General features: G+C 44.3%; 1 protein-coding gene and 1 long non-coding RNA gene across 3 annotated transcripts in view; one reads left to right on the top strand and one right to left on the bottom strand.

The window, feature by feature from the left end:
- HIC2 (HIC ZBTB transcriptional repressor 2) overlaps positions 1-10817 on the top strand; it is a 55620-nt gene extending 44803 nt beyond the window's left edge. Inside the window, exon 5 of the mRNA XM_042034852.1 lies at positions 1707-10817. Within this exon, the coding sequence (XP_041890786.1) occupies positions 1743-3455 (1713 nt within the window). The 5' untranslated portion in view covers positions 1707-1742 and the 3' untranslated portion in view covers positions 3456-10817. The remainder of the gene's footprint in view (positions 1-1706) is intronic.
- An 84-nt stretch (positions 10818-10901) lies between these two features.
- Positions 10902-19176, bottom strand: LOC121667798. 2 transcript variants are annotated; one of them, XR_006017157.1, is made up of 3 exons: positions 19010-19176; positions 16979-17144; positions 10902-13469 (listed from the first exon to the last, which is right to left on the bottom strand). It is a non-coding gene; the product is annotated as an uncharacterized LOC121667798 (long non-coding RNA). The 2 variants fall into 2 exon arrangements; XR_006017158.1 differs by lacking the exon at positions 10902-13469 and adding an exon at positions 15855-15951.
- Between the last annotated feature and the right edge of the window lie 5512 nt (positions 19177-24688).

The following is a 24688-nucleotide window of genomic DNA, read 5'->3' as shown; positions in this document are numbered from 1 at the left end:
GGCAGATTTGTTGGGAAAAGTACCAGGGTAGTCAGGCAACAGCGCTGGAGGAAATATTGCATTTGTTTACTTTTTGGTAGCTTTTTTTCATAAAGCAAAACTTTCCTGTTGTGCAGAAATGGATGATGTAAATTACCACCTTTCTGCCAAATGACATCTTTATCACCAAGTAGTAGGAATCAGGTTTGAGGGAAGCAATTTTTAATACTAGCAGCATCATTCCTTATTTCTTTTTGTTGTGTACCTGTATGTGGCACAGAGGGAAGATAATGCAGTCTAATGCTTCATCATTTGAACTCTGATGGGACACAGTGTGGTAGCAGGACTCACAAACAAAAAAATTACTCAATTAAGATTTTAAGAGAAGACTTAAGCTCTTCATTTCTCTGTATTTATGGCTTGCTTCTCCTTCGATAAGAGAAATGTTTCAGTAATATGATAAACTGGGAAAGGAAGAAAGGAAGTAGAAGGCTAAGTGGGGGTTATTGTAAATTTAGTACTTAATTCCTACTCTTGTACCTCAGAAACTATTTTAAATCAGCTTTAACAGATAAATGCAAATAGTAGTTGGCACTTTCAAACAAACACACACACAAAAAGAAAAACCAACAAGGAAAAATAAATTAAAATTAACCTTGGATTCCTGAATGCAGCCCCAGATTTAAATTTTGGTTTTTATGGATTGTAATATCTACCAAACATGCAACTGCAGTTAGTTCTGACGTATCTCAAACTGGGTGTTTCCTACAGTCCATACTACTGGGAAGGCAAATATAAACATCTAAACTAAAATACATCATGACCACTGTTTGTGAAATGCATGAATTTTATATGGAGGTAACCACAATTTTCCTTTCTTTACAGTATTTCAGGATAGACTGTGACTTGAGATATGTTACTTGACTCCATTAGTTTAAACAAAATTCTTTCAAAGTTAAAGACAGAACAAAATTAACTTGAGAAAACTGTTTCAGATTTGTGAAGACATTTGGTGACATTTAGCTAGCTCAGCATCCTGAATTTCAGCCAGTTGAGGGTTGATTCTAACCCTTCATGTCAATGGACTGGGATATGGAAATTGCCAGGGGAGTGGTTTTTAAAGCAGCTTTTCATACTCTTAAGGAGGTTTCCCATTCACACCTCAGTGTGATTAATTCCATCTTCAGTGGATTTAGTTGCTACATGTCATTTTCTCAACCCCAGAGCAGCTGGGAGTTACACGATTTCAACATGTAACAGCCGAGAAACAAACTACATGCTAAAGCAGGGAAGCTGCAGCTTATGCTAATTATTTTACATGCTCAGATATGCAAATGACAGTGAAGTAGATGCTTCTCTTTTCTTCCTCTTTTTCTCACTTCTCATCCTCCCTTGAAATCTATGTCAGGAGAGAACAGCTTTCCCCTGTACCTAACTATTGTTTTCATGCTGGTATCTTTTGAATAGTGATTCCAGCCAAAGACGATTGCTTTTGTAAAAAGATAATTGCAAATCTGATTTTTGAAAGACTCGAATCAAGTCTTAACATGAGAAATATTTCTTTCTGTATTCCCTGCAGGATCACAGCTTGCAGGGCTCAATGTACTCAGATCTCCCTAGTCAGTGTCAAGCCTAACATAGACTGCACTGTGTTAAACCAGTCTATTAAATGTAACCTGTTCTAGTGGAAACAGCAAGCTCACACCTCTCATTCTCCTGTTTTGCAGGTGGTAAGGTGAAAGCAAGAGGAAGAGAAGGTGGAGATGGAACTGCCAAATCATGCCAAACAACTGCTACTGCAGCTGAACCAGCAACGAGCCAAAGGTTTCCTCTGTGATGTGATCATTGTGGTAGAAAATGCCCTGTTTCGTGCCCATAAGAACATCCTGGCAGCCAGCAGCATGTATTTCAAATCCCTTGTCCTGCATGACAACCTGATAAACTTAGACACGGACATGGTGAACCCCACTGTGTTCCGGCAGATCTTGGACTTTATTTATACTGGTAAGCTCTTAACGACTGACCAGCCTGGTGAACAGAACTTTAATGCTCTCCTCACCGCAGCAAGCTACCTCCAACTGCACGACCTGGCAGCTCTCTGCAGAAAGAAGCTGAAGCGGAACGGCAAGTCCTTTGCTAGCAAGGCTGGTGGCCTTGGTGTTGGGAGATCTGCCAGAAGTCAGAGACTTTCCACTGCTTCAGTCATCCAAGCTCGCTATTCAGGGTCAAATGAGGGGTTGAAGGGCTCACACTCAAAGGAGCTGTCAAAGGGAAAGCTCTCTGATGACGAGGTCTTCATTAGCAGCTCCAACCAAGAGAACTGTCACTCCTTAAGCAGGGGAGCTGGCAAGAACGGCGGTGGGGGCAGCAGTGCAAATGGGAGCACTGGTGACCAGGAGCTGGGCCTCGACCTGTCCAAAAAAAGCCCCTCGCTCCCTGTCACAGCCTCCCACGATGACACGCAGCACAGTGAAAGCCAGCACGGCTCTCCCCAATCTGCCTCAGCCCCTGCAGCCAACAGTGCCTCATCGTTTGACGAGTCTGGTGTCGGAGCCCCCCACAGCATGGCCGACAGCAGCGACCCCATGGAGATGGATCTGAGCGAGGAGTGCCACCACTCACTGACAGAGAGCAGCCAGCGCAAGGGCCTCCGGCACTCGTCCCGCAAGAAGGAGTGGATCAAGAAAGACAACGCCTTTGACCGAAAGGAAGGGGGCAAAGACAGGGACGAGGGTGAAGGGCTGCCCAATGGTATCCTGCTGGGGCCCTTGTCCAAGTCTGTGGAGAGGAGTCTGGCTGGGGCCTATGGGGCAGACCTGCCCTACCCATGTAAGGAAGAGGTGGAAAACGGTAAGGAGAACAGTGATGACAGCGGCCAGAGCGAGAGTGAGAGTGGCGGCCATACCAGTGCCAACTATGTCTACCGGCAGGAGGGATTTGAGCCAGTGGCCTATGGTGACAACCTGTATGTCTGTATCCCCTGTGGCAAAGGCTTCCCGAGCTCTGAGCAGCTCAATGCCCATGTGGAAACGCACACTGAGGAAGACCTTTACATCAAGGAGGAAGGCACATACGGCAGCAAGGATGAAGCCGAGGATTTGTCCAACCCCAATCAGTCCTACGCTGCGGAGTCCCGGCCCTTCAAGTGTTCCGTGTGTGAGAAGAGCTACAAGGATCCAGCCACGCTGCGGCAGCACGAGAAGACTCACTGGCTGACGCGGCCCTTCCCTTGCAACATCTGCGGCAAGATGTTCACACAGCGGGGCACCATGACACGGCACATGCGCAGCCACTTGGGGCTCAAGCCCTTTGCTTGCGAGGAATGTGGGATGCGCTTTACCCGGCAGTACCGACTAACAGAGCATATGCGTGTCCACTCAGGAGAAAAACCTTACGAATGTCAACTGTGTGGTGGGAAATTCACCCAGCAGCGCAATCTGATCAGCCACCTGCGAATGCATACCTCTCCCACATAAGCCAAAGACTCCAGAATGAGCTTCAAGCCCATCCGCAGTGATTTACCTTTCTGTAGACTTGCTGCTTAAAAAAAAAAAGGAAAAAAGAAAAAAACAAACAAACAAAAAAGGGGGCAACTCCCCATACTCTGTTCAGTCATGAGAGGCCTAAACAAATGTAGCTTTAACATTTAAAAAAAAAGTTCCTTTTTTTTCCTTTTTTTAAAAAAAGAAAGGTCCACAGCCAAGCTGATGCATTTAGTCCCAGTCTCCCTTCAAATTTTGATGACCTGGCAAGAAATGCCTCTTCTTTTTGCACACATCGACTTCATTGCCATATTTCTTATCTGCAGCAGGTAGGGGTACCTTGGGGAACTTTCTGCTGGCTCCCCCTTCTCTGCCTCTTTCTGTGTTCCTGTCACTGTACTCACCTCCTCTCTTAAAACCAAACTCAGCAGGGGTATTTCTTGCCATTAAAAAGAAAATAGAGTAAACCTTTTCAGTGGCCTAAGTAGCTGTGAAATAATAGCATTCTCAAGTGCAGAAGCTGTGTCTGTGGACCATCTCACAGGGTTGGCAGCCTCTCCAGAGACTGTGGGAAAGCCACGGCAGTAGTGGAGCCCATCCCCGTCCCTTGGGGTGGCGATGGTGGGGGGAGCAGCTCCCAGGGCTGCACCAGCCCCAGTACTTCACTTAAAGAAAAGGCAAAGTCTCCCTTACCATCCCTCCCCATTTTGGTTTTGGTCTTTATCCTTGGCACGCATAACCACGTGCCACCTTCTCCCATAAAACACGCAAACCTCTTTTGCCTTACCCATGACTGAACAGGGACTGGATGCCCTGGGAATTTCTTTCAGTGAGCAGGGGGTCGTCTTTACTTTTCTAGTAGTTTCGTATGAATATTCTTTGCTTAGAGGTACTTGTTTTATTAAAGGAAAAACCATTGTAACGTTTATGTGAATGTTTGAACTGGAAGGTCTGAGGTTAATTCTAGGGTGGGTGGGTGGGGAGGGGGTTTGATGTAGGCTGGACTTGCTACAAGTTCCATAGGTACTTTTTTATTATTTTTTTATTTTATTTTTTGTGTGTGTGTATGTTTTTAGCTTTCCTCCCTCACTAAAGAGCAAGTCTGTGTGGACAGACTTGTTACCTTTGCTACCTCTTGAATTCATGAGAACAATAAGATGGTTAGTGAAAGATTAGGCATTTTTTTTCTTTTATTGTAAGTAATTAAATGTATAAAAGTAGAAGCTAAATTAAAGTTAATGGATTTTTACCACCCCGTCCTTCCATCAAAAGTCAACTAGAGAAATGTTAAAGCAAAGCTTGGCCAAAGACAAAGCAAAAAATACACTGAGCTAGAGGCTGTGCTGGCTGCTTGGACTGGCTCAATTCGCAGTCTCTTGGCTGTCTGTAGTCACTTTTAGATAAAAGCAGAAAACTTCTCTGAGCTTTTTGGGCCCTTTCCAGCTTTGTTTATTGAGTCTGGATACTATGGGGAGGGGAAAATGTCCCCCTCATCTTCCACTTCCCCAGCACATCTGGGTCAGTCTGTAAACACCTGGCAGGACAGAGGGTGAGGGCATAGCAGCCTATAATTTACTAGAATCCAGAGTGCAATAAGGTGGGGGAGAGGAGGAGAAAGCAAACCAAAGTGTTTCATATCCTCCCTTTTAGACAATTTAACACACGCACACAAAAAAAAAAAAAAAAAAAAAGAAAAAGAAACAAAATGTTCTTGCAACATCTGCATAAGACATCACAGCCAACAGCTGCTATTGGTTTAGGAGAGAAGACAGAGAACTTTGCCCACCGATTCTTGGCCCCCTTGACTTTGTTGGCGTGACCTTGTGGAAAGCTATGGCTTATTTCAAGCCTCCCGTGACTGTGGTGGTAAAAATTCACAGCCAGTAGAATCATCCCTTCTGAAATGACTAAGGTTTACACTTGCATTTTTTCATTTGTTGGTTTTTGGTGTTTCGTTTTTATTTTTCTTTTTCACTCAAACCAGTATAGTCTCTACACGTAAGTTTTACCAAACCTCACGTTTTGTCTTTTTTTAAAAAAAAAACAAACAATTTTTTAAAGTTTTGACCAAAAAAGAAAAAAGTGAGCATGTTTGACTAAAACAAAGAAATATAAGCTTCATTTTCTATTTTTTTGTTTTTGTTTTTGTTTTTTTAAGGAAGATTAGTCCATGAGAAGTTTTTGGGTCAATTGAATGAACTGAGGAAACTGGAATCCAGGCTCCAAGCAATAGACAACCCAAAGGCGCTGAGCCTTGGCCTGGTGTCACGTTACAGGGAACACTCGCCCCTCTCCAGCCGCTCCCGTGTGCTTCTCCCAGTGCCATTGTCTGCTTGCTCCCGGACGCCTGCGAGCCTTGGAGCGCGAGAGGGGTGCATGGACTTTAGGTTTTGTCTCATTGTGCTGAGACGCGCTGTTTTCTTTTCGGGGGTTAAGTGGGCTTTTAGCGTCTTTAGCACTTCCACAGTTTTGAATATATATTGACTTGTTTTCTCCTTGATTCCTTGTCAACTCCCCCTGAGAATGTCCCCAAAATAGTCTTTGGGGAGGACAGGGAAGGCCGTGCCATCCACCATGCTCTCAGAGCGAATTTGAGCAGAGCCCAGGGACAGCTGTGCAAGATGAGTTCCTCGGCACTTTCACCCCGCCTTTACCTCCCCTCCAGCCACCCGAGGCTGAGCTGACCCCGCTCCGGCTCCCCTTGGAGCCCCCCGGCCAAGGACCCACCTCCAAAGCAGGGTTTAGCTCCCTTAGCGAGGGCTCCGGCCAGGGATGAGCCCTGTCCGTGCTGCGGGGGTTGGATGCGGGTCTGCCCCATTCCCTCTGCCCTGCAGTGGCGCTGGGGACGTGGGCGGGAGCTGCCAGAAGCCACCTTGGGACAGCAGCTCTCGCTGGCACCGAGGGGGCCGAGCCGGGGAGCGGCCCCAATGCACGAGGCAGCACCAGCACGGAGCTCCCCAGCAGGCAAACCCCTGCTCCCCCTCTTTTAATTCCATTTTGACACGAGTGTGGGTGATGTAGCTTCTCGCCCCCCACCCCAGGCCCCCTCTTCATTTGCTTCTTAAGCCTTGAGAATTACGTTGAACTTTTAGGACCCAATGCTATTTTTAAAAAAATTTTTTTTGGAGCATCTTTTTTTATTTTATTTTCAAGGTTTTTTTTTTTTTTTTTAATCCCCTCCCCAGCACTTAAACAGTACGACATAAAGTCTGTGTACAGCAAGAGTATTGTACAAAAGGAAATTATGTTCTTTTTTTCAAATAGCTGTGTAAAGTTGTGTTCCACAGATTGAGTATAAACAACATTTTCCAAATTGTGACAGTAATAATTAATAACTAATAATACTCAAAACTTCAGGGACTGTTTCAGGCCTGCTTGGGGCCTAAACACTCAACTGCATTTGTACGACATAGTATTGTATCAAACATTTTTCTGTATTTTAATGAGAAAGCAAAACACTAGTTTCATATTTAAGATTTTAAGAGTTTTAGGGTGGGGGGGAGGGAGTTGCATTTTTGTTTTTTTATTTTATTTTGATTTTTTTTTTTTAATACACAAAGAGCCTCAAGAGGAATAAAACAATTTAAAAGGAAACAAAAAAAAAAAAAAGAAAAAAAAAGAAAAAAAAAAAAGAGGCCAGGCAGCTTAAGTATATGCTTTAGTCACTTAGTTCCAGAATGTTTTCGGAATAACAGGAAAAAAAAGATAAAATAGCAAAAGTTGTATAAAAGAATAAAGAAGCTCATACCCAAATTCACAAAACTATTTTTTAAACCAAAGCACATTTGAATGAGTATGGAACCTCACTTGGCTCAGAAAAGTACTAATATATTTATCTCATTGTTTACATAAACTTTTACAGTTTCAGACCTCAACAGATCTAGGGGCCAGTCAAAATTAATCTTTGCTTTTTCCATTGGTTTGTCTCTGAAGGCTACGCAGTGTTCCCCAGCTTGGGAGGGGGATCTGTGTCCCAGCCTGCATTCCAGCACTGCTCGGGGAGGGTGGGGAGAGGGTGGGCAATTAGAAATATGGCATGTAGAAGTTTTTTTTCCTCAATCCATGAGAGATGTTGCTGGGAGTGAGACCCAAGCACTATTGTAGAGGCATTCCAGCCTCCCTCTTCCTCAGACGAGTCTGAGGGAACCAAGCGGGCAAAGGGAGATGCAAGAAGCTCTAGGGATAGAAAAGGATGTTGGAAGATGCTGGGAGCTGCTGTACCCAGCACCTCTCCTTTACTTTAGCCATGGGGAGCTGGGTTGTTCTCCAGTCCTTTACTGCAAAACTTCCAAAAAACAAATTCCTGGCAAAAAAACCCCAAAGGCCCAGCTCTGTGCACTTGGGGGTGTTAGCAGGAGCCACAAAGATCACAGAAGACACCAAAGAGCTATTGACACGCAGCTTCTGTGAGGCTTTGTGGCCGCTGCTGCGGCAGAGCACAGCCACTCCCGGCCCTGGCTGGGGCAGCGAGCGGCCGCCCCCTGTGCTGAGCTGGGGCTGGAGCTGTGCTCTCCGGGCCCTCTGAGCCCCATAATGAAACTGCTGGATTGATTCACTCCAGACCTTACAGTCCTGTGCAGAGCCCAAACAAAACTCCTATAGGCAGCCTAGGTGGAAACCTAAGCCGATCTGCATGGTAGAACAGTTTAAAGATGACCAGTGAAGATGGTTTGCTAAAATACCGCTAAAGCCAAAAATAAGAAGGTTTAAGAAAGCTCCCCGTCATTAGTCTTGACCCTTTGTAGCTTTTATTTTCTACACCAAAGCCACCTCAAACATTTGAGGGGGGGCTGATGGAAAATGAAATATTAATTTTGCCTGGTCTTAATATCTAACAAAGATGGTGCAAACACTATTTGACAGTGTTGTTTTTGTATCAATATGTATGTGCAGTAATGAATGTATTTATTTCTCAGATTCTGTATGCACAGTTTTGCAATCAGAAAGTTGCAAACACAAAGATGTGTCCGCAGGGTCTTCTCTACAGGATTTCAAAAAAATGAAAAAAATATATTAAAAAAAAAGAAAAAAAAAGAAAAAAGGAATCTCAGAGACTCTCAGCATAGCCATAAACCATAACCTGTGAAGACAATACAAAGACTGGACTTTTGTAGCTTTGCATAGAAGAGGAATTTATGTTTTGCTGTATTTAAATGTTTCAATTTACAGTGTCACTCTTTTAAGATTCCTGTTTTGGTTTTTGTTTTTGTTTTCCTCTCTCTCCTGTGTGTGGAAAGCATTGTTTTTAAGCAGTGCAGGTTCAAAGTCTGGGTTAGCAGTATTTTACCATGTTGCTTCAGTTCTGAAAAGCAGGAGTATGGGTCTTGACCAGAGAAACATCCAGTGCACTTAAGTGAAACAACATTAAATCTGAGGTGACTGCTGGCAAAATCCAGAGAAGGTAGAAGTCACTTGAGGAATAGTTGTGTGCTTCCGATTGCAGCTTGTGACTTGAGACAAGTCTGTTGTCCTGCCTGAAGGACAGGATGTAGCTCCTTTTTAAAGTCCCCCGCATCACTCACTTACTGTTTACTGTGGTAGCAATAAGGATCTCAAAAGTGGGGAGTCGAGGCCTAGGATGGGCAGAGGAAGCTCTGTGCCAAACCCAACAGCCTCTGTGCCATATCATGATGGGCCTTGCAAACGATACTGAAGCATCAGGTTCCCCACAGCACGGGGCTCGAGCACCTGGGAAAAGCTGTGCTTTACAAAGCTTCTTGTTCCTGTATTGGTGGAGTCAGCACCTACTACAGCCTTACAAATCAGCATGAAGAAAGGATGTTTGCTGATTTCTGGATATTTGCCAAATTCTGAAACCTTTCCAATCGGCAGTGCTGGAGTTAAGGGAAAAGCAAATAAAGAAACAAAGAGACAAAACCTCCCTACGCTTTAAGTGGGTTTAGGAGGCTCTAGGTAGCAAACATTGAACTGTCCCCAGACAGCAGAAATGCTCATCATTGAGATGGCACGTTTGGATAAACATTTGTTTAAGTAAGAATTTAAAATCTAAATGAACTCTGAGCTGTAATTCTGGAATAATTAAAGAGACTTCTGGCATTTTTTTTTAGTTTTTGTTTAAATGATTATTTGCTCAACATCAGTAAAGTCTCTCCATTTACTGTAAAATCCTTTCTTTCTATAAGCTTATTCTTGCAGTCCAGAATTGGCCATATTCTTGAAAAAGAAAATTTAGGGGTTGCTTTCAGTAGCCGAAAGTAACCTTTTGCAATGTTTTAAGTCCCATGATAGTTTATGGTCCCAATTTTAGTGCAGGAGACAAGCAGGCAAAAGGAAAAGCTGTTTCTCAGCTCTTTCCACTCCTCGTATTTTGCATTTTTTCAGAATAGGGTAAGGAATTTTACCTTTGATGATTTCCTGTTATAATCGCTAAATTTGCTTCTTTCCTTGCAAGAGGAAAAGATTTGGGAACCCTTGTGAGGCAGTTCCAGCTCTGCTGTAAGGTTCCTAGCTGGTCCTCCAAGTCAGGAAGACTCCTTTGTTTCAGCCCTGGTTCATCTTTCTGCCACATCAAAACTGCTGTTTATTCTGCTTTCCTTGTTTTAACTAACTACCTAAAGATCCTGAAACATAAGTTTAGAGCTAGAAATGCATTTTTGTTCCATTGTCTCCTATTGCCACCATCTTCTTTCCTTGCTTCCCTAATTTCCTAAGCATTTTAAAGGCCAGTGTTGAACACACGCATCAGGGGGTCGGTGTTTCTGGAACAGAGCAGCCCCTGTGGCATGTGGTGGGGCAGGTCTAAACCACCACACTTGATGTGGCATCTGTTGGCAGTTAGGGACCCACTTCATAGCACTGCTTTCCCTGAGGAGTGGGGCTGGTTCAAACTTTCTCTGTCACAAGTTACCAATTGAAGCACTTCCAGCACAGCTGTTCCTCTAACCTTCCACAGGACTTTTGACTGGCTGGGGATAACTTTTCTATGAGGAGAGGATCTTGTTCTGGCTGGCTGGATATTTTTCCCCATTTTATTTTAATATGTTAAATACAACTGAAAAAGGGATGTTGTATCACCCCTTTTGTTTTTTGTTTTTTTTTCATTTTAAGCCTTAACTATCAGTCAGTCTGGAAGCCCTGGATGTTTCCTGGGGAGGGGGAAAGGAGGAGAGGTCAAGGGAAAGGCCGACATTCCTGCTGCAATGTTCTGTTCATTTCCTTCAAGAGCTTGAATTCAGGTCAGAGCCACACATAGTTGTGGCTTCAACTCAAGTGTCATATAAAAAGATACAGAAATTATAATATGATCTCAGCATTCAGAAATTTGCAGTCTTAATGTACAGTGATGAGAAACTGTTATTTTATGATCTTTTCATTAAAAGCTTGATTGAAAAATTACATCTCTTGCTCTAGAGTTCACCTTGTTCCTATAGCTGACTCTCCATGTTTTCTCTTCATTTATTCTTGCCCAGGGATCTGAACCAGCTACTTCACAAAGAGACTCCCCCACATACACAGCCTAAAAAAGGCACTCACAACCTCACATTTTATGCATCTCTGCACTTGGGTCATAAACCAAAATCTGACACTTGTTAGAATATAAGAAAGGATGAATTGCATGGGCCAGGCAGGGATACAGTAACCACGCAGGCAATGGACAATAGACCAATCGTAATTTCACTTCTTTTGTTGTCACCTGAGCAAGATGAGGCTGATTTTGAAAAGCTACCCCTGCTTTGTCCTAACCACAGTTTGAAAGCAGTGTTTGTCAGAGACAGTTGATGATAGGTGGACCTGCCAATCCATAAATCCCTCCAGTCTGTTTGGGCTCTAAGTGTAACTCTGAGGAGCAGCGAGGAATCTGAGGCAGAAAAGTTTCCTAAAAGAAATTACAGTTCTCCACCCACCTACGGTGCAGGTAAAAAGGGTAAATGCTTCCAGGGAAGATGAATGTAATTGATGACAAAAGCACCCACTGTAGATTTCAACCCCTCCAATGTTAAAATTCGGACATTTTTCCTTGGGAAGGTTAAGTGTGACCCTAGCAAAATTAATTCACATTTCCTGAGCCTGGTTCTAAATGGTATTTTTTCTGGTTCCCAGGCCAGTTTTTTGGATCTAAGAATTCTTTAATAAAATACCTATTTAATTGAAACAAATGAAGCATCTTCACTATACTGCAAGAGCCAAGCTTAGTATTTTGCAGCACTTTCTTTGTAACACTACTCATCACCTCAGTTGTGCCGTTTCTCCCAGAGCCTGGTAGAATGCTGTAATATGCAGCAGTATAACCCTGGTGTTGAATTCATATGGTTCATTTTTTTCTTTAAACACAATGCTGACTATATTTTAAAGTGACTGAATGAAGGAGCTTCAAGTTTAGTCAGTTTTCTGACAGGTTGCAAAGTCAGCAGCACTGGCAAGAAAATCATTTTTCTTTGTCCTTGGAGATGTGTTTTACCCAGCAAGGTTAAAGAGAAGGACAAAAATGAACAGAAAAACAGATGAAGAGCTACAGAAAACCAGAGGCTGTTTTTCTCAGATGTGGTAATGAGCCTGCACTCTTTTCCCAGCTACCAGTGACTTTTCCTATTTTTTCCCCTTTTATTTCTAATTTCTTCTGGAAGTTTTTGCTTCCTGGCACCCATTTCTCTGTGGCATAAGTGGTTTCCAGCATAGTTAAAAGATTGCATGTTCTATTTTACTTTCTTTGCCGTGGTCAGCTCCTTTTCATCTCATAAGATCCTGTAACAACTATACAAAACTCTTCACATAGCAACTCCCAACTGAAATGGAGCTGCCTCTGTGGTGGAACACTGAAATATGTAAAACTGAAGAGCAGAGTGCAGGATGTAAAGGATACCAGATACGTCTGGAATGCCTGGGAATTTGTACTTTCTTCCCTCTGCTTTCATTACCCCCATTTATTGGTAGGACTTCTTTTCTCCCAAACCCACACTCGCTTGCTTCCTCTCCACTACCCTTCTTCCTCTTGAAGAGCAGACATTGGGTCAAACCTTTGAATGATAGGTTTGGTTTTTGTTTTCTTGCAGGAAATATTTCACCAAAATTGGAACTTTTCCATGGGAACAATTTTTTTTTAAATGAAATTTTGTTTCAGCCACTGTTGAGGTCCCATTTGGACTCTGCTGAGTAGATGCAGATGGAGAATGTTTGTTTCATAAGAATGACCATGACTGATGCCACATTAAGAAGTTAAAAAGGAAGGACAATTTTTTAATAAAGAATTATTTCAAGTCAGTGAAAGCCAAAAGACTAGCATGTAACTTTGCAAATTACTTCTAAAATATGCCTTCATCCTGTTTTGTACTGAGCATAAACTGAAGCACTGGAGACTTCATCTGCAAGTAATGCTACATTTTCAAAAGGCCTAAGAATGCTGAAGCAGTAACCAACTATTAATTTTGGGTATCTATCTGGGTTTTGTTTGTCTGGATATCTTACAAAGTTGTCCAGGTTTCAGCAAATTGATTTTGTGTGCACTTGTGCAAAGCCTGCTGTTGTACCAAGTTTAGTGTGACCTGGCTTAAATCAGTAATAGCTAAAGCAGGTGCACTTGCCACAGCAAAATGCATTGTTCTTTGTCTTGTTCTTTTCTTGTGCCGCGGGAGCCAGGTCCTGCAGCCCCCTGTAAGCTGCATCTCGAGAATCAAACTGGATCTCCTACAGGAGAGATAGGCTGCTCTCAGTAGAACCTTAAGTCCCTCACTCCTTCCAAGGGGTGTGTTTATTTTGTTCAGCTCCCAACTCAGAACTATAAATACTCCAAAGTTTGCTATTTGGACCAAAATTGCTTCCCTCTGCATCTCCTCTGGGCACTGCTCTTGCCTAATTCTGCCGTTTCTTCCCCACTACAGGTCGCCATATCACATCTTCCTTCTTTCCTTCCCTTCATCGCTCGGTAGCAGTGATCAATTTTGGGTTTGCTTTTTTCCCCTGTAGTTGTGCTGTCTTAGTGATGAACACTGGTTGGAAGCTGCTGCAGAGCAAGGTTTGGATCCATATGTTTCAGCTCAGTAGCTGAGCCAGCTGTAAGAAAGCACAATCTCCCTGCAGTTACAGCACATCCATAGCTCCAACACTGCAGAGTGAAAAACATTCATCATACTGTCTTCTGCTGTTCCAGGTGCTAAGAAGAGAGGCCAACGTAGCTGGCATGTATCAGCCCAGGAGGTGATTCATGGTCCTGCCTACTTCCTTTGCTTCTGCCTTCTCACATTTTGCCCCTTAGTTTTTAGTGAGGAGAGGAGAGGTTGCAGGGCTCTCTCAGCAGACGAGGGTCATTTTTTTGATAATTTGGCTCTGAAGCAAAGGCCTAATTTTCCCTCTCTGCTCTTGTACACAATTCTCTCCTTCTTGTACACAATAATTAGTTTTAAAAAAACAGACAGAATCCCACACCCCTTGCCTCTGGATCCAGACTCAGCCGGTTCCTTTACTTTTCGTTAGAGATTTTGAATTTGATAAAAATCAAGAACTCTTCCAGAAGCCATGCTTGAAGCAAGCAGCATTTTAGGCTAGTAAAATCAGGACATAGCTTTCCCTTGATTTCAGAGGACAGCAGTGGCAGAGCAGATTCTAGCTGTAAGATCTTTTGGTCAGCCTCCCTTCACAGTCCCCAGGCAGGCACTGGGGATTCAGATGCAGGAACCTGGCCAGACGACATAACCACATCCCCTGGCTCTGGCTGTGCAGGGAGCACTTTATGAGCACTAGGCAGAACTGAGCTTCACACCTGGGTAGATGCTTCTCTGTAGCCCTACAGAGCTCTGTGCCTTTGCAGTAACATGCCCAGCCATTCAAACACCAGCTGGGACTGGCCAAACAGATCTGACTGCAGGACAGTGGTGAGGGCAGCATCACCAGATGCCAGTTATCAGCCTCCCAAGCATCTGTAAAACGTGCAGAACTAAACTCTGGGTTTCTAGCCTTGTCACCAGAGGCTCTCGTTATCCCCATCACCAGGCAGCAGCCTCCTGCCAAGTCCAGCTGGTCCCCTTGCCACAATAGCAGCCAAAGGCCAGCCAGAGAAGATTGCACAACCAGGCCTTGATCTGTATTTTCCACTGCTCAGCCAGAAAACCCCTCCTTTTTTCCAGCACAGCTGTTTTCCATCTCTGCTCAGGAAACATGCCCTGGTTTTGATTCCTGGTCTTGCTTTATGAAGCAATCATGGGCAGGCTGTCTGGGTGGAATGGGTCACAAAGTGGTGGTGGGATAACTCTGGATTCTGAACGCCAACACAGAACAAAGGGGAGCTTTGCCAAGGCTCAGGTGAGCCTGGGGTCAGCACACAGACAGGCTACTGACGTAAGCACGAACGCAGGGTTTTCTTTCTCTGGGCTGTGGTGTTTGAAATCCCCCCTCCCTTTTCCTCTCCTGCCTGCTTGCCACAGCCTTTTCCTGGTTAGACCCATATTTCAGTAACAACAGCGGGTGTATGGGTGATGGTGTCACTGTTTTGCTACATCTTACTCACACTGAACTCCTAGACCAAGGTGGCTGTTGTTTGTAAGCCGCCAGCCTTGTACAGCTCGGTTAATAAGCTGCCAGTTTGTCCCCTTCTAGGCATTTTGGGTGACAGTATCACAACACGCAGCTGCAGCTTGGTAATGGTAGCCCTGCTGTTGAAGACACTTTAGCCCACGGTGCACACAGAGAGTGGTCGGGCGGCAGAGAGTGGCTGGAAACCCAGGATGAAGTGCAGACCCGGATGTGGTCCACTCAGGAACACCAGCAGCCAGAAACACCCTGGCATTGCACTTCTTGGCTCTCTCCCCAAGACATGGGAAATTAGCCAGCTCCCTGGCCATATCGACCTGGAAATTAGCTAGCTTCCTCAAGGGTTAAGGCATTAATGTTAACACCATCTATATTAACTAAAAATAATATGTGTGCAAAACCATCTGAGTTACAGCTGTTACAGGAGTCCTACCTTGCCTTTTCTGAGTCCTTCACATGTGAAGTGTGGTCCTGTAGAGCAAAGGCCTATAAAGTGTCTTTTAGGCTGAAAGGGGTAGAAGGGGAAGTTACAATGGACTGACTTGGAGCTCACACAGAGGTGCTTCAGAACAGACTTTGTGATCACCAAGGGCAGAACAAATGATGGAGGAGGCTGATCACTTTTTCTTTTTTTTAATTTATTTTTTCCATGAAGGGTTGAGCTAACAACCAGCTGGGCACTGTCATCGAACGGCCTGTCTGTGCCTCTAGGTAGAGGAAACACGGAAAAAGAGAAGGGAAACAGAGTTCCTCCTCTGTTTCTTTTATAAATTTACATTGATCAGTTCCTGGCCACTGTAACTGGTTTAAGAGTGTCCACACAAAGGACTTATTCCCATAAGAGGAAGGATTCAAAAATCACTGAACTGAATCCTTGCTGCCATCACACGAGCCACAGGCTGCAGGAGCAGCAGCAGTTGACACAGGCAGCAACTTGGGAATCTTCTGCTGTAGCTACTTCTTTGCTTTTCAGTGGGAATCTGTCCCAGGACTGGGGGTGCAGTGGGAACTGGAGGAGGGGAAGGAAAGCAAACAGGCACAGAGATCTCTAGCAGTGCATTGCAGACCTACCAGCTGGCTCTTCCAGTCTCAGAACTCACACAAGACCATGCAATAGCAGTGTAGGATGTGTACAAATGCTGGCAGGAGGGAGAATTGTCAGCTCTTGGTGTAAGCTCTGCCCTAGCCTGGCTGCACAGCACTGCTGGCAGTGGTGAGGTGTGTATCTGCCAGGGCTTGTCACACGCTCACAGTGCACTCTACCCCTCCTGACAAGGGGTGTGAGGTTCCTCCTGTCCTTTGCAGTATATGTGTACACACAACACAGTCTGTGAGCGTCTTATCCTGCCTCCTCCCTTTGAAAGCAAAGGTCAGAGGGATCTCCATTATTTTAAAGAGCATTTAACTTAAACTTCTGAGCTCCTCACAAGATGGGTACCATTTAAACCACCTGACCATCGTGAATCCTTTCTACAGAGGCATATTGACTTCCCTTGATTCAACTGGAGTGCCCACCTGCTCTCATTACACTTTTGCCCTGCACAGTACAGTTCTACAAGCTGGCATACTACAGAAGACCTCTGACTACAAAGTCCAGACCGGTTCCTGGTCCACAGCAAAACGGTAATACAAGTAAAACAACAATTTGCAGATAGAAAGGTAGCCCAATAGTGGCTCATGCAGTCTGTGGATCACATCATTCCAGCAGCATGGCCCTTTCACACCCTTAGGAACCAGTGAAGCAACATTCTTGAGCAACAAAGGGAAGCATGACACAGTGGCACATAAAATGAACTTGTTAAACTTCTTCCACTGCCATATTCTTTCTGCTGGGCCCTGATTTAACCTTATCTCCAATGCAGTACCTTGTATTTACCTTCATCCCCATTCATTTTTACAGTGTAATTTTCTTTTGCATGAAGCACAATTAAAGAAGCTTAGGGAAAATAAAGACTTGCTTTGTTTTGATGCCAAAGCTAAATGTTTTTCTTTTTTTCCCTTTTCAGTTTTTCTAGTCTAAACAAGAGATGACATACCTTTTGAAAAGCAGCTTTCCTGAGGTGGCTCGTGCCCTGAAAACATATACAACTGGAAGTTCCAGTGCTCCAGAGCAGCTGTAGAAGATCAGTCTGTAGATGTTTTTACTGCCCTTGGGTAGCTAGAAGAAGGGCTGGATTCCATGCTCTATGGCTTCAGTCTTCCCTAGAAATGGCAATACATGAAAGCATCAGCATCTCAAACAGCCTTCCTCAACATCCCAGTAGAGTTGACTCTGCTGAGATATTCAGAGAGGTGATGCTTTAACAACCTGATCTCAAATCATACAGTATAGCAGTAAAGGTAAGAGATCTCTTAATACTGCAAGAAGTACTAAGCAAAGCACAAAGCTTCTCCAATGCTTCTGAACAAACAGATCTATTTCTAAAAGTTTCTGTAGTGGCTGGTTCTACCTGCCTCATTAAGCCTGGAGAAAGGACAGAATTAAAGTGCATTTCTTTTATATGAAGCAAAACAAGGCACTGTCAGCTGCTGGAGAGCAGTAAGTTCTTCAGACAGCCTCTAGATGCTTGAAGGGAGGATCTGTGAACACATACAAAAATATTTGCGAGAAAACAAGAAGCCTGTTACAAAACCAGAGAGGTTTAATTTGTGCTGCCATTTAAAGAAGGCCTCTTCTGAGCAAAATTAAGTAGCATCCCATCTATACCATGACTGCCTGTGTCACTTTAAGCTGATGGAATCAAACATGGGAGTGAAACCATGCAGTAGGAGGGAGTCTTTGATCATTCATTTAGCCTATTGTTCTTTGGTACCTGGTACAGCCAAAACACTCCATCAGGCAGCCAAGGGAATGGCTGTTTTAGAAGTGTGCATAGCAATAAGGAGAGTTAGCAAAGCCATGTCAGGTAGCTCTAGTCCTTATCAAATTGAGTTCTGAAAATCTGCAAAGATGGGGCTTTCATACACTTGCTGGCCTACCTGTTCCAGTGCTTAACCCACTCCAGTGTGAAGCCCTTTTCTGTAGGTTGAGGAGTTTGTCTAAAATGCCACCATTACATTTTCCTCCCTAACCTGATGTGTGGAGGCTCCATCAGGAAAATCTCCCAGTCACAGCTCTTCAAAGGGAATCCGCAATGCAATTATGCATAGGCACACAGGCTGGAGGGGCCCAGGGGTCTGGAGACAACAAAAGGCAGGGGAACTGGCTGGGCCTTGTCTTTGTCTCTCAAGGCCTGTGCCCAGTGCACGGCCAACCATGTATGCCGTGGACATTAGATAATGGTCTGAAAAAGCCTTCCTTCTAGAGGTATCCTGGTCTCTGCTGCTATGCAGCCAACCACCTCTTCCTCTTCTTTAGCTTTGTGACCCTGGAACCATGAACAAGCCCCATGTAAGAGCTGCTAGGAGCAGTCATCCTCTTGTTCAGGTCTCCAGCTTGTTGTGGCATGGCTTTGTGCAATGCTGAAGGCAGAAGCAGGGCACAGATGCTGAGCAGTAGGTGTGGTATGGCACAGAGTGAAGAGAGGGCCTGAGGAGAGTCATAATGCTGAAGAGCAAGGGTTGCCCCTCTTTACCTCTTGGGCAAACAGAGTATTAATGACTTCATGTGCTTTTACAATTTAAGGTACAGGGAAATCCATATTTAGAAAGTGGCAATAGGAAGAATTCAGCTAGCGCCATCATATCTGCATCCACTCTGCTTTAAAGAGTACAGGGGGCCTTGCTTTCCTCTGACAAAAGGTTAGTGACTGGACTTGTATTAAGTTTATTCTCCTGGCTTTGAAAGGCTTAGTTATAGTAGGGCTGAGAGCCAAATGCAACTCTGTCTTGAGCTGCTCCTTCTTCCCCCCCCACTAAAGAATGATCTTCAAGCTCTGGACCCTCATCTCCACCCAAAATGACTGCCCTGATTTTGTTGTTTCCTTTTAAATCACTCCTAAGCTAGGCTTTTGTTTGCCAAGTTTTCAGCCTGGAGCAAATTTTTGCAGCTGAATTATAACCTCCTCTGCTTCCATTTGAAAAAGAGGTGTTTTTCTGGATATGCTGCTGTCCCACCCATTACTCACCTTGCTGGGAGGCAGGGGAGATGACAATCTTTTTAAATACCAGCATCTGAAAGTTCAGTGACAGGCATGGGCACACATCTGGTTAAAGCATTTCCCTCATATCTTGGCTCAAAATCCTTGGCTGAGACATCTCATAGCAGTAGATGTGTCCAGGGAGCTGAGAGGGAGGGAACAAAGGACACAGAGTGGTTAGGTTTCTCAGAAAGGGAATGGCTGTGGGCTGGAATATAAAGAAATGCCAGGACCAGAGAGTCTGCTCTCTCAGCACATTACAGGGTTTGGCTCTCCTGGGCAGTGTGATGCTCACCCACACTTGAGAAGGCTCCTCTAAAGCACAGGCTGCAGAAAGCAGGAGACTGCTGAAGCCAGTGCCTTCCTCTGAAGGGCCAAATGAGAGATGGTCTGAACAGGTGCTATGACCTGGAGGCTTGGAAGGGAGGGAGACTTGGAAACTTCTTTTCCTCAGCAATTTTGGTTTCCCAACTTACAACTCGGTGAAAGCCTGAAAATCCCTGCTCATCTGCTAGTGAATTGCCAAAGCTGATCCTGAAACCAGGAAGGTTCTGGAGAAGATGTTTTAAAGCAAAGAACTTCATCTCCCCAACTGCCTGCTTTACCAGTGGGACCCATTTCCTCTTGCTTACTCACAGCATGCCTAAAAATGTTATCTGTGGTCTGTGACAGGGTGTGGGAGGGTGCAAATAAGAAGGGAATAAGACATATTTGGTGGGGAATTCCCTATGGATGTATTAGATCAGGATTTAAAGTCTTTTACTGGATTAGAAAGGTTTCTTGTACAGAAGTTGATGCCCAAATTATTATGCATTATGACCTTTTATTGTTTTTGTCAGCTTATTTCCCCTCCTTCCACAAGATCAGTTAACAAGCAGTGGTTGCCTCTCTCACTCCAGGGAGATTGCCTGCCTTTCCACCGCACCCCCTCTCCTAAGGAATTGCTTCATGTTAGGAGCCACTATAAAGTGCAATGACATTTTTACACATGCTGACGTTGGCAGCAAGTTATATGATTGCAGCACACAGGTCTTCTAGATAGGTTATTGACAAGGAAGAAGAATAACCACGAATAGAATAACAACAAAAAGGCCAATTCTGGTATTAAGCTTCCCTGCAAAGGGCAGGGCTGGACCCAGGACTAACTCTGAACTTGGTGACATCATCAGATGTGAAAAGCCACAAAAAATGCTGCATCCTACATTCTGAGACAGTTCAAGAGTAAGAAAACCACAGGGTAAAATGAATTTCTCTTGCTGTTTTAGAGTTAGAAACTAGAGTGGGGAACAGTAAGAGGAACCTCTTCCAGTAGGCAAGCTCTCTGCTGCATATGAACTCCCACTGTTTAGGGATTCACAGAAGCTGAGGACAGAAAGGGACTTTCTGGTCTATCCATCTGCTTGCCCCAAGGCAGGTCAGCTCAGTCTGCCATCCTTGACTGAAATTTTTATACTGTGTTTTAAGTATTTCCTTCAAAGACGCCACAGCCGCCTTTGCACTGTATTCCTGGGCTTCATTAGATTTACTGCTATAAAGGTTTTTTTTCCCCAATGCCTTGCTGTAGTTAAAAACCTTGAAATTTTGTCCTATATACCCTGGATATGGAGAGCAAATTATACCCATTCTCCTTGTATTATCTGCATTGTCTCTCCAGCCTTTTACTACTTCATGATGTTATCACATTTCTCCTTCATTCTTCTTGTGGAAGAGCCTCGGGCTCTCTCAGCTCTCCCCTTCTAAACCTCCTAGATGCTCTTCTCATACCTTCAGGCAAATGCCAAGCTTGCTATGTGTGAGAGAATGGCACAGCCCGATACTTTGGGGGCAGAGGCTGAAGTGTAGCTACATGCAAGATCGTCTGAAATAATTGAGGCAGCTTAAAAATTTCTTCTCTCCAGTGACTTTGCTGCAGTACTACAGTTCAACCCTTTCCCCAGCTGAGATTATCAATTAGTCTGCAGGCCACGTTCCACATGTCCTGGAAAAAAAACTGACTTAAAAATATGTAGCGCTGTTTTCAGCTAGGATATTTCCAGGGATCTGTGAGAACTTCCAAAGCTAGTTTCACCTCCCAAGTCAGCTTATCCCAACTATCCTCTAACAGGTATTTTGCAAGTGTACTTACAGAATCACAGAATTGCTGAGATTGGAGGCAGCTCTGAAGATCATCTAGTCTACCCCCCTTGCTCACGACAGGCTCAACTACAGCGCGTTGAGAACAGTCCAGTTGGATTTTGGATTACCTCTGAGGATGGAGACTCCACAGCCTCTGTGGCAACCAGTTCCTATGTTCAAACACCCTTACAGTAGAAATCACTAAGAGTCTGTCTCTGTCCTCTTTATTCCTCCCATCAACTATTTATACACATCAGCTAATCATATCCAACTCCAAAAACCTTTTTGTCATTTATCTCCTCCACATGTCTTTTTCCCATTAATGCCTGCTCTGGTCAGCAAAGCAGATTCCAGTTTTAGAGAGCTGCCAGGGAAACACACAGCAAACAATCACTCAGGTGTGCCTAAGTATTTGCTCCTGTTCTGATCATATCTACATGACCAAGCCTTGTTGTACTTCTCAGTAACGAAGAAGCAAGGATGCAGACAGCAGAGGTATCAAAGACAGCATCAGAAAACAGGGATGAAGAACTGCTCTATCTCATTTTCTGTATCACAATCTTGACATCCATTTAGAAAGACACCCCCTCCCCCCACCATGTCTAGAAGCCTGCAGGGCAATAAATACTTAAAAGCCGATGTGTAAGGAATCTTGTGATGCCTGCTGGAATCTGCAGGCAGCTTGAGAAGTGTGACTAGCTGACATCTCAACATAAGATAACTAAGAACCACAGTTCTGGAAAGGGTGGGAAAGAGTAAGAGCAGCAGCCCAGTATCTTTCCCAAAATACTGTATTTCTTACCCAGCCTCCAAACTACTGTTCCAGCTTTTCCAGGGAAGAAGTACGGTAGGGAGAGGATAGACAAAAAAACCTCTGCTCCTCCCTCCACTTTCAGCTGTGTGCCAAGAGCCCAAAACTTGTGCTAATTTGGCCTTGCCAGACTTTTCAAGGGAACAATTACATGGGTCTCTGCTGTTAGGCCTTTACATTCAAAGTCTGCAAGCCTTCAAGGATGTAGGCACTTGCTTGGCTTACACAGCTCACATCAATGTGATATTAATGAGCTACAGGCAAAGCAGGGCTGGGATATGCATCCTTTGCAAGGGCTGTTGGGGAGCAGAAGACAATCACAAACCTCCCTCCCCACAAGGTGAAAAGTTTTACAAGCCATGGACACTCTGGACTTCCCCCTTGTATAAAGCCTCATTTTTCCCTGGAATATTTATCTTTCCTACATTTCCCCTCAGTAATAATCTAATCAAGTAGAATTCTTCTGGTATTAATCAGACGAGCAGGGGAGCAGTTTGTGGTTAATATTATCAACTGAGGATGTCAGGAAGGCTTTGACAGGATTACCCTTGGAATTTGCCATTTATTAACTAGGCCATTAGCTAAAATGGCATGGCTGGGGTGGGGCTGGTTTTGCTTTACACATGGGAGATGTCCTGGTTGAGGGTGGGGAAGCTGAGGGTGGTGGTGTTCTGTCTCCATCTGATTCCGAGATCTCAAACAGCTGGCCTGGCAGCCCTGAAATATCTTTCCTCATCTGTGTGTCTTTCTTTGATTTCATAATCTCTTCCCATTATTGGGAAACCATCACAAATCAAGCTGGAGACTGAGCTAGGAGAGCTTGCACCACCACGTGTAGGCTTGTGGTCCTGACCTGGGAGGACGGGAATGAAACCCCACTGTTACAGGCTGTGGGAGGCCAGAGAGAAATGCTCCAAGCCCCTAGCCCAGGGCACCAGGAAAGAGAAGCCAGGTTTAGAAACAGAGGCATATTAGGCTTGCAGAAGCAGCTGGGATACAAAGTAGGCACTCACAAAAAGTTTAGGCAAGTGAGGAAAACAAAACAAAGAAGTTGTTAAAAAATTTGTTTTCTCTCCTTGAAATTTAGTGCTGCTGTTTGTCCAAAAGAGACAGATGGAGACCCATGGTCAGGTAATGGAAGAATATAGGCAATCACTAAAGAGGAAGCAATTTAAAAAAATATAGCTGCAACATCCTTCCCCTCCAAGCAGGCTTCTATCCCAGATTCCAGAGGTTCTAGGCATCATTTGCTGTGTGCTCCAGGCAACTTTACATGGGCTATTGCTGGAGGGAACTTTTGCAAACTTCAGTCTCAAAGATCACTGCACCAGAAGAGAGACAGAGGCACCCAGCACTAGAAGTCACTGGGCCATGATGCAAAGGGCCAAAGAGAGAAGAAAACTCCCCTAATATATCATACGGCATGTCTTTATTCATTCCTCATTGAGGCAGGAGCAGGGAAATAAAATAAGATCTCTATTCAGGGCCATTTTTCTTGGTAGTACACCTCAGGAAAGAGCAGGAACTCCCTCTGACTGCTATCCCATGTGATGGCAGAAAAGGGGTCTCTAATCCTCAGGGGCAATTGCAACACAGAGCTCCAGAGCACAGATTCTGGGAAGAGGACGACAGGAGCTTCTCTGGACAGACATGAGTCAGCACTTGAGAAGGGTGAGTGTAGCCCAGACAGGGGCCAGGCTTGAAAGCTGCCTCTAAATAGCATCTCCTTCTACCCTCTCTAGAGAAAAAACCTGTGGCTGGATGGGAGCAGCCCAATGGTGTGGTCAAGCAGGGCAATTTTTAGATTCATATAAACCCCAGAATCACAAAGGCGTTGATTTAGAGCTTGCAGCAGCTCTCAGAGTTTGTGCACTGTAGTACCTGTCACTGCATCCAGACACCCCACAGCATTTGTTTATCATGACTCAGTGGAGTAACTGGACTCAGCAAGGAGCAGAACTGGACCCCCACAGAGCATTTACAGGTTGTTCTTTTGAACAGAGCTTTGAATACAGGAATGCAAAAACCAATGTTCATGTCTAAATTCTGTCCTTCCTGGTCAGCTAAAGAAAGAATGAATTAGCACTAGAATCCAAATTGCTGCAGGAGCAAAAGCACATCCAATCCATACACCTCTGCTTTGATGCACATGGAGAATGTATTTATGTAATTTCATTCATTCTCCCTTGAAATGTGGCACTTAGCATAAAAAGGCCTGAAAAAGGAGGGTATTGAAATCTCTGTACAATTTGTAATTTATAAATTTCCTAGATTGCAAACCAAGATCTTGAGTTAGTCCTTTACTATTAATCCAGCACAAATAGAATTAACTGAAAATTCAACAGCTACTCTGTAACTTCTCACATTGCCTATGGAAAAACCTATCAACTTATGTCTCAAAGTGCAGGTGTGAAATTCCTGCTTCTCAATTTGTTCCAGCAATTGCTCTGATGAGGGAACATCCCAGAAAAGGTATTTCTTCACCAGGTACTTTGCAAAAGTCTGGCTGTGAACCCAAATTCCCTATACCAAAGTAATCTTCTTCACCTTAAGCAGATCACTTAGTCTTCATTTAGAAAGAAGGTTATGGGTTCTCCTTGAGGCACCTTGCTCCAAAGAAGTTCACCCAAAAGATAAACGAAAAGCCAAAAAAATGTCAACAAAAAATAGAGACTGAACCTAGCAAAACTGCTGCTGATATTCAGGAGCAGAAACCACATGCCTCTTGCCTGAACAATTTC

Source organism: Corvus kubaryi, unplaced genomic scaffold (genome assembly GCF_017639235.1).
Source record: "Corvus kubaryi isolate FWS band 111438036 unplaced genomic scaffold, C.kubaryi_AGA036_p1.0 37382, whole genome shotgun sequence".
Classification (NCBI taxonomy): Eukaryota; Metazoa; Chordata; class Aves; order Passeriformes; family Corvidae; genus Corvus; species Corvus kubaryi.
Note: the sequence above shows the minus strand (reverse complement) of the source record. Positions and strands in the feature narration are given on the sequence as shown.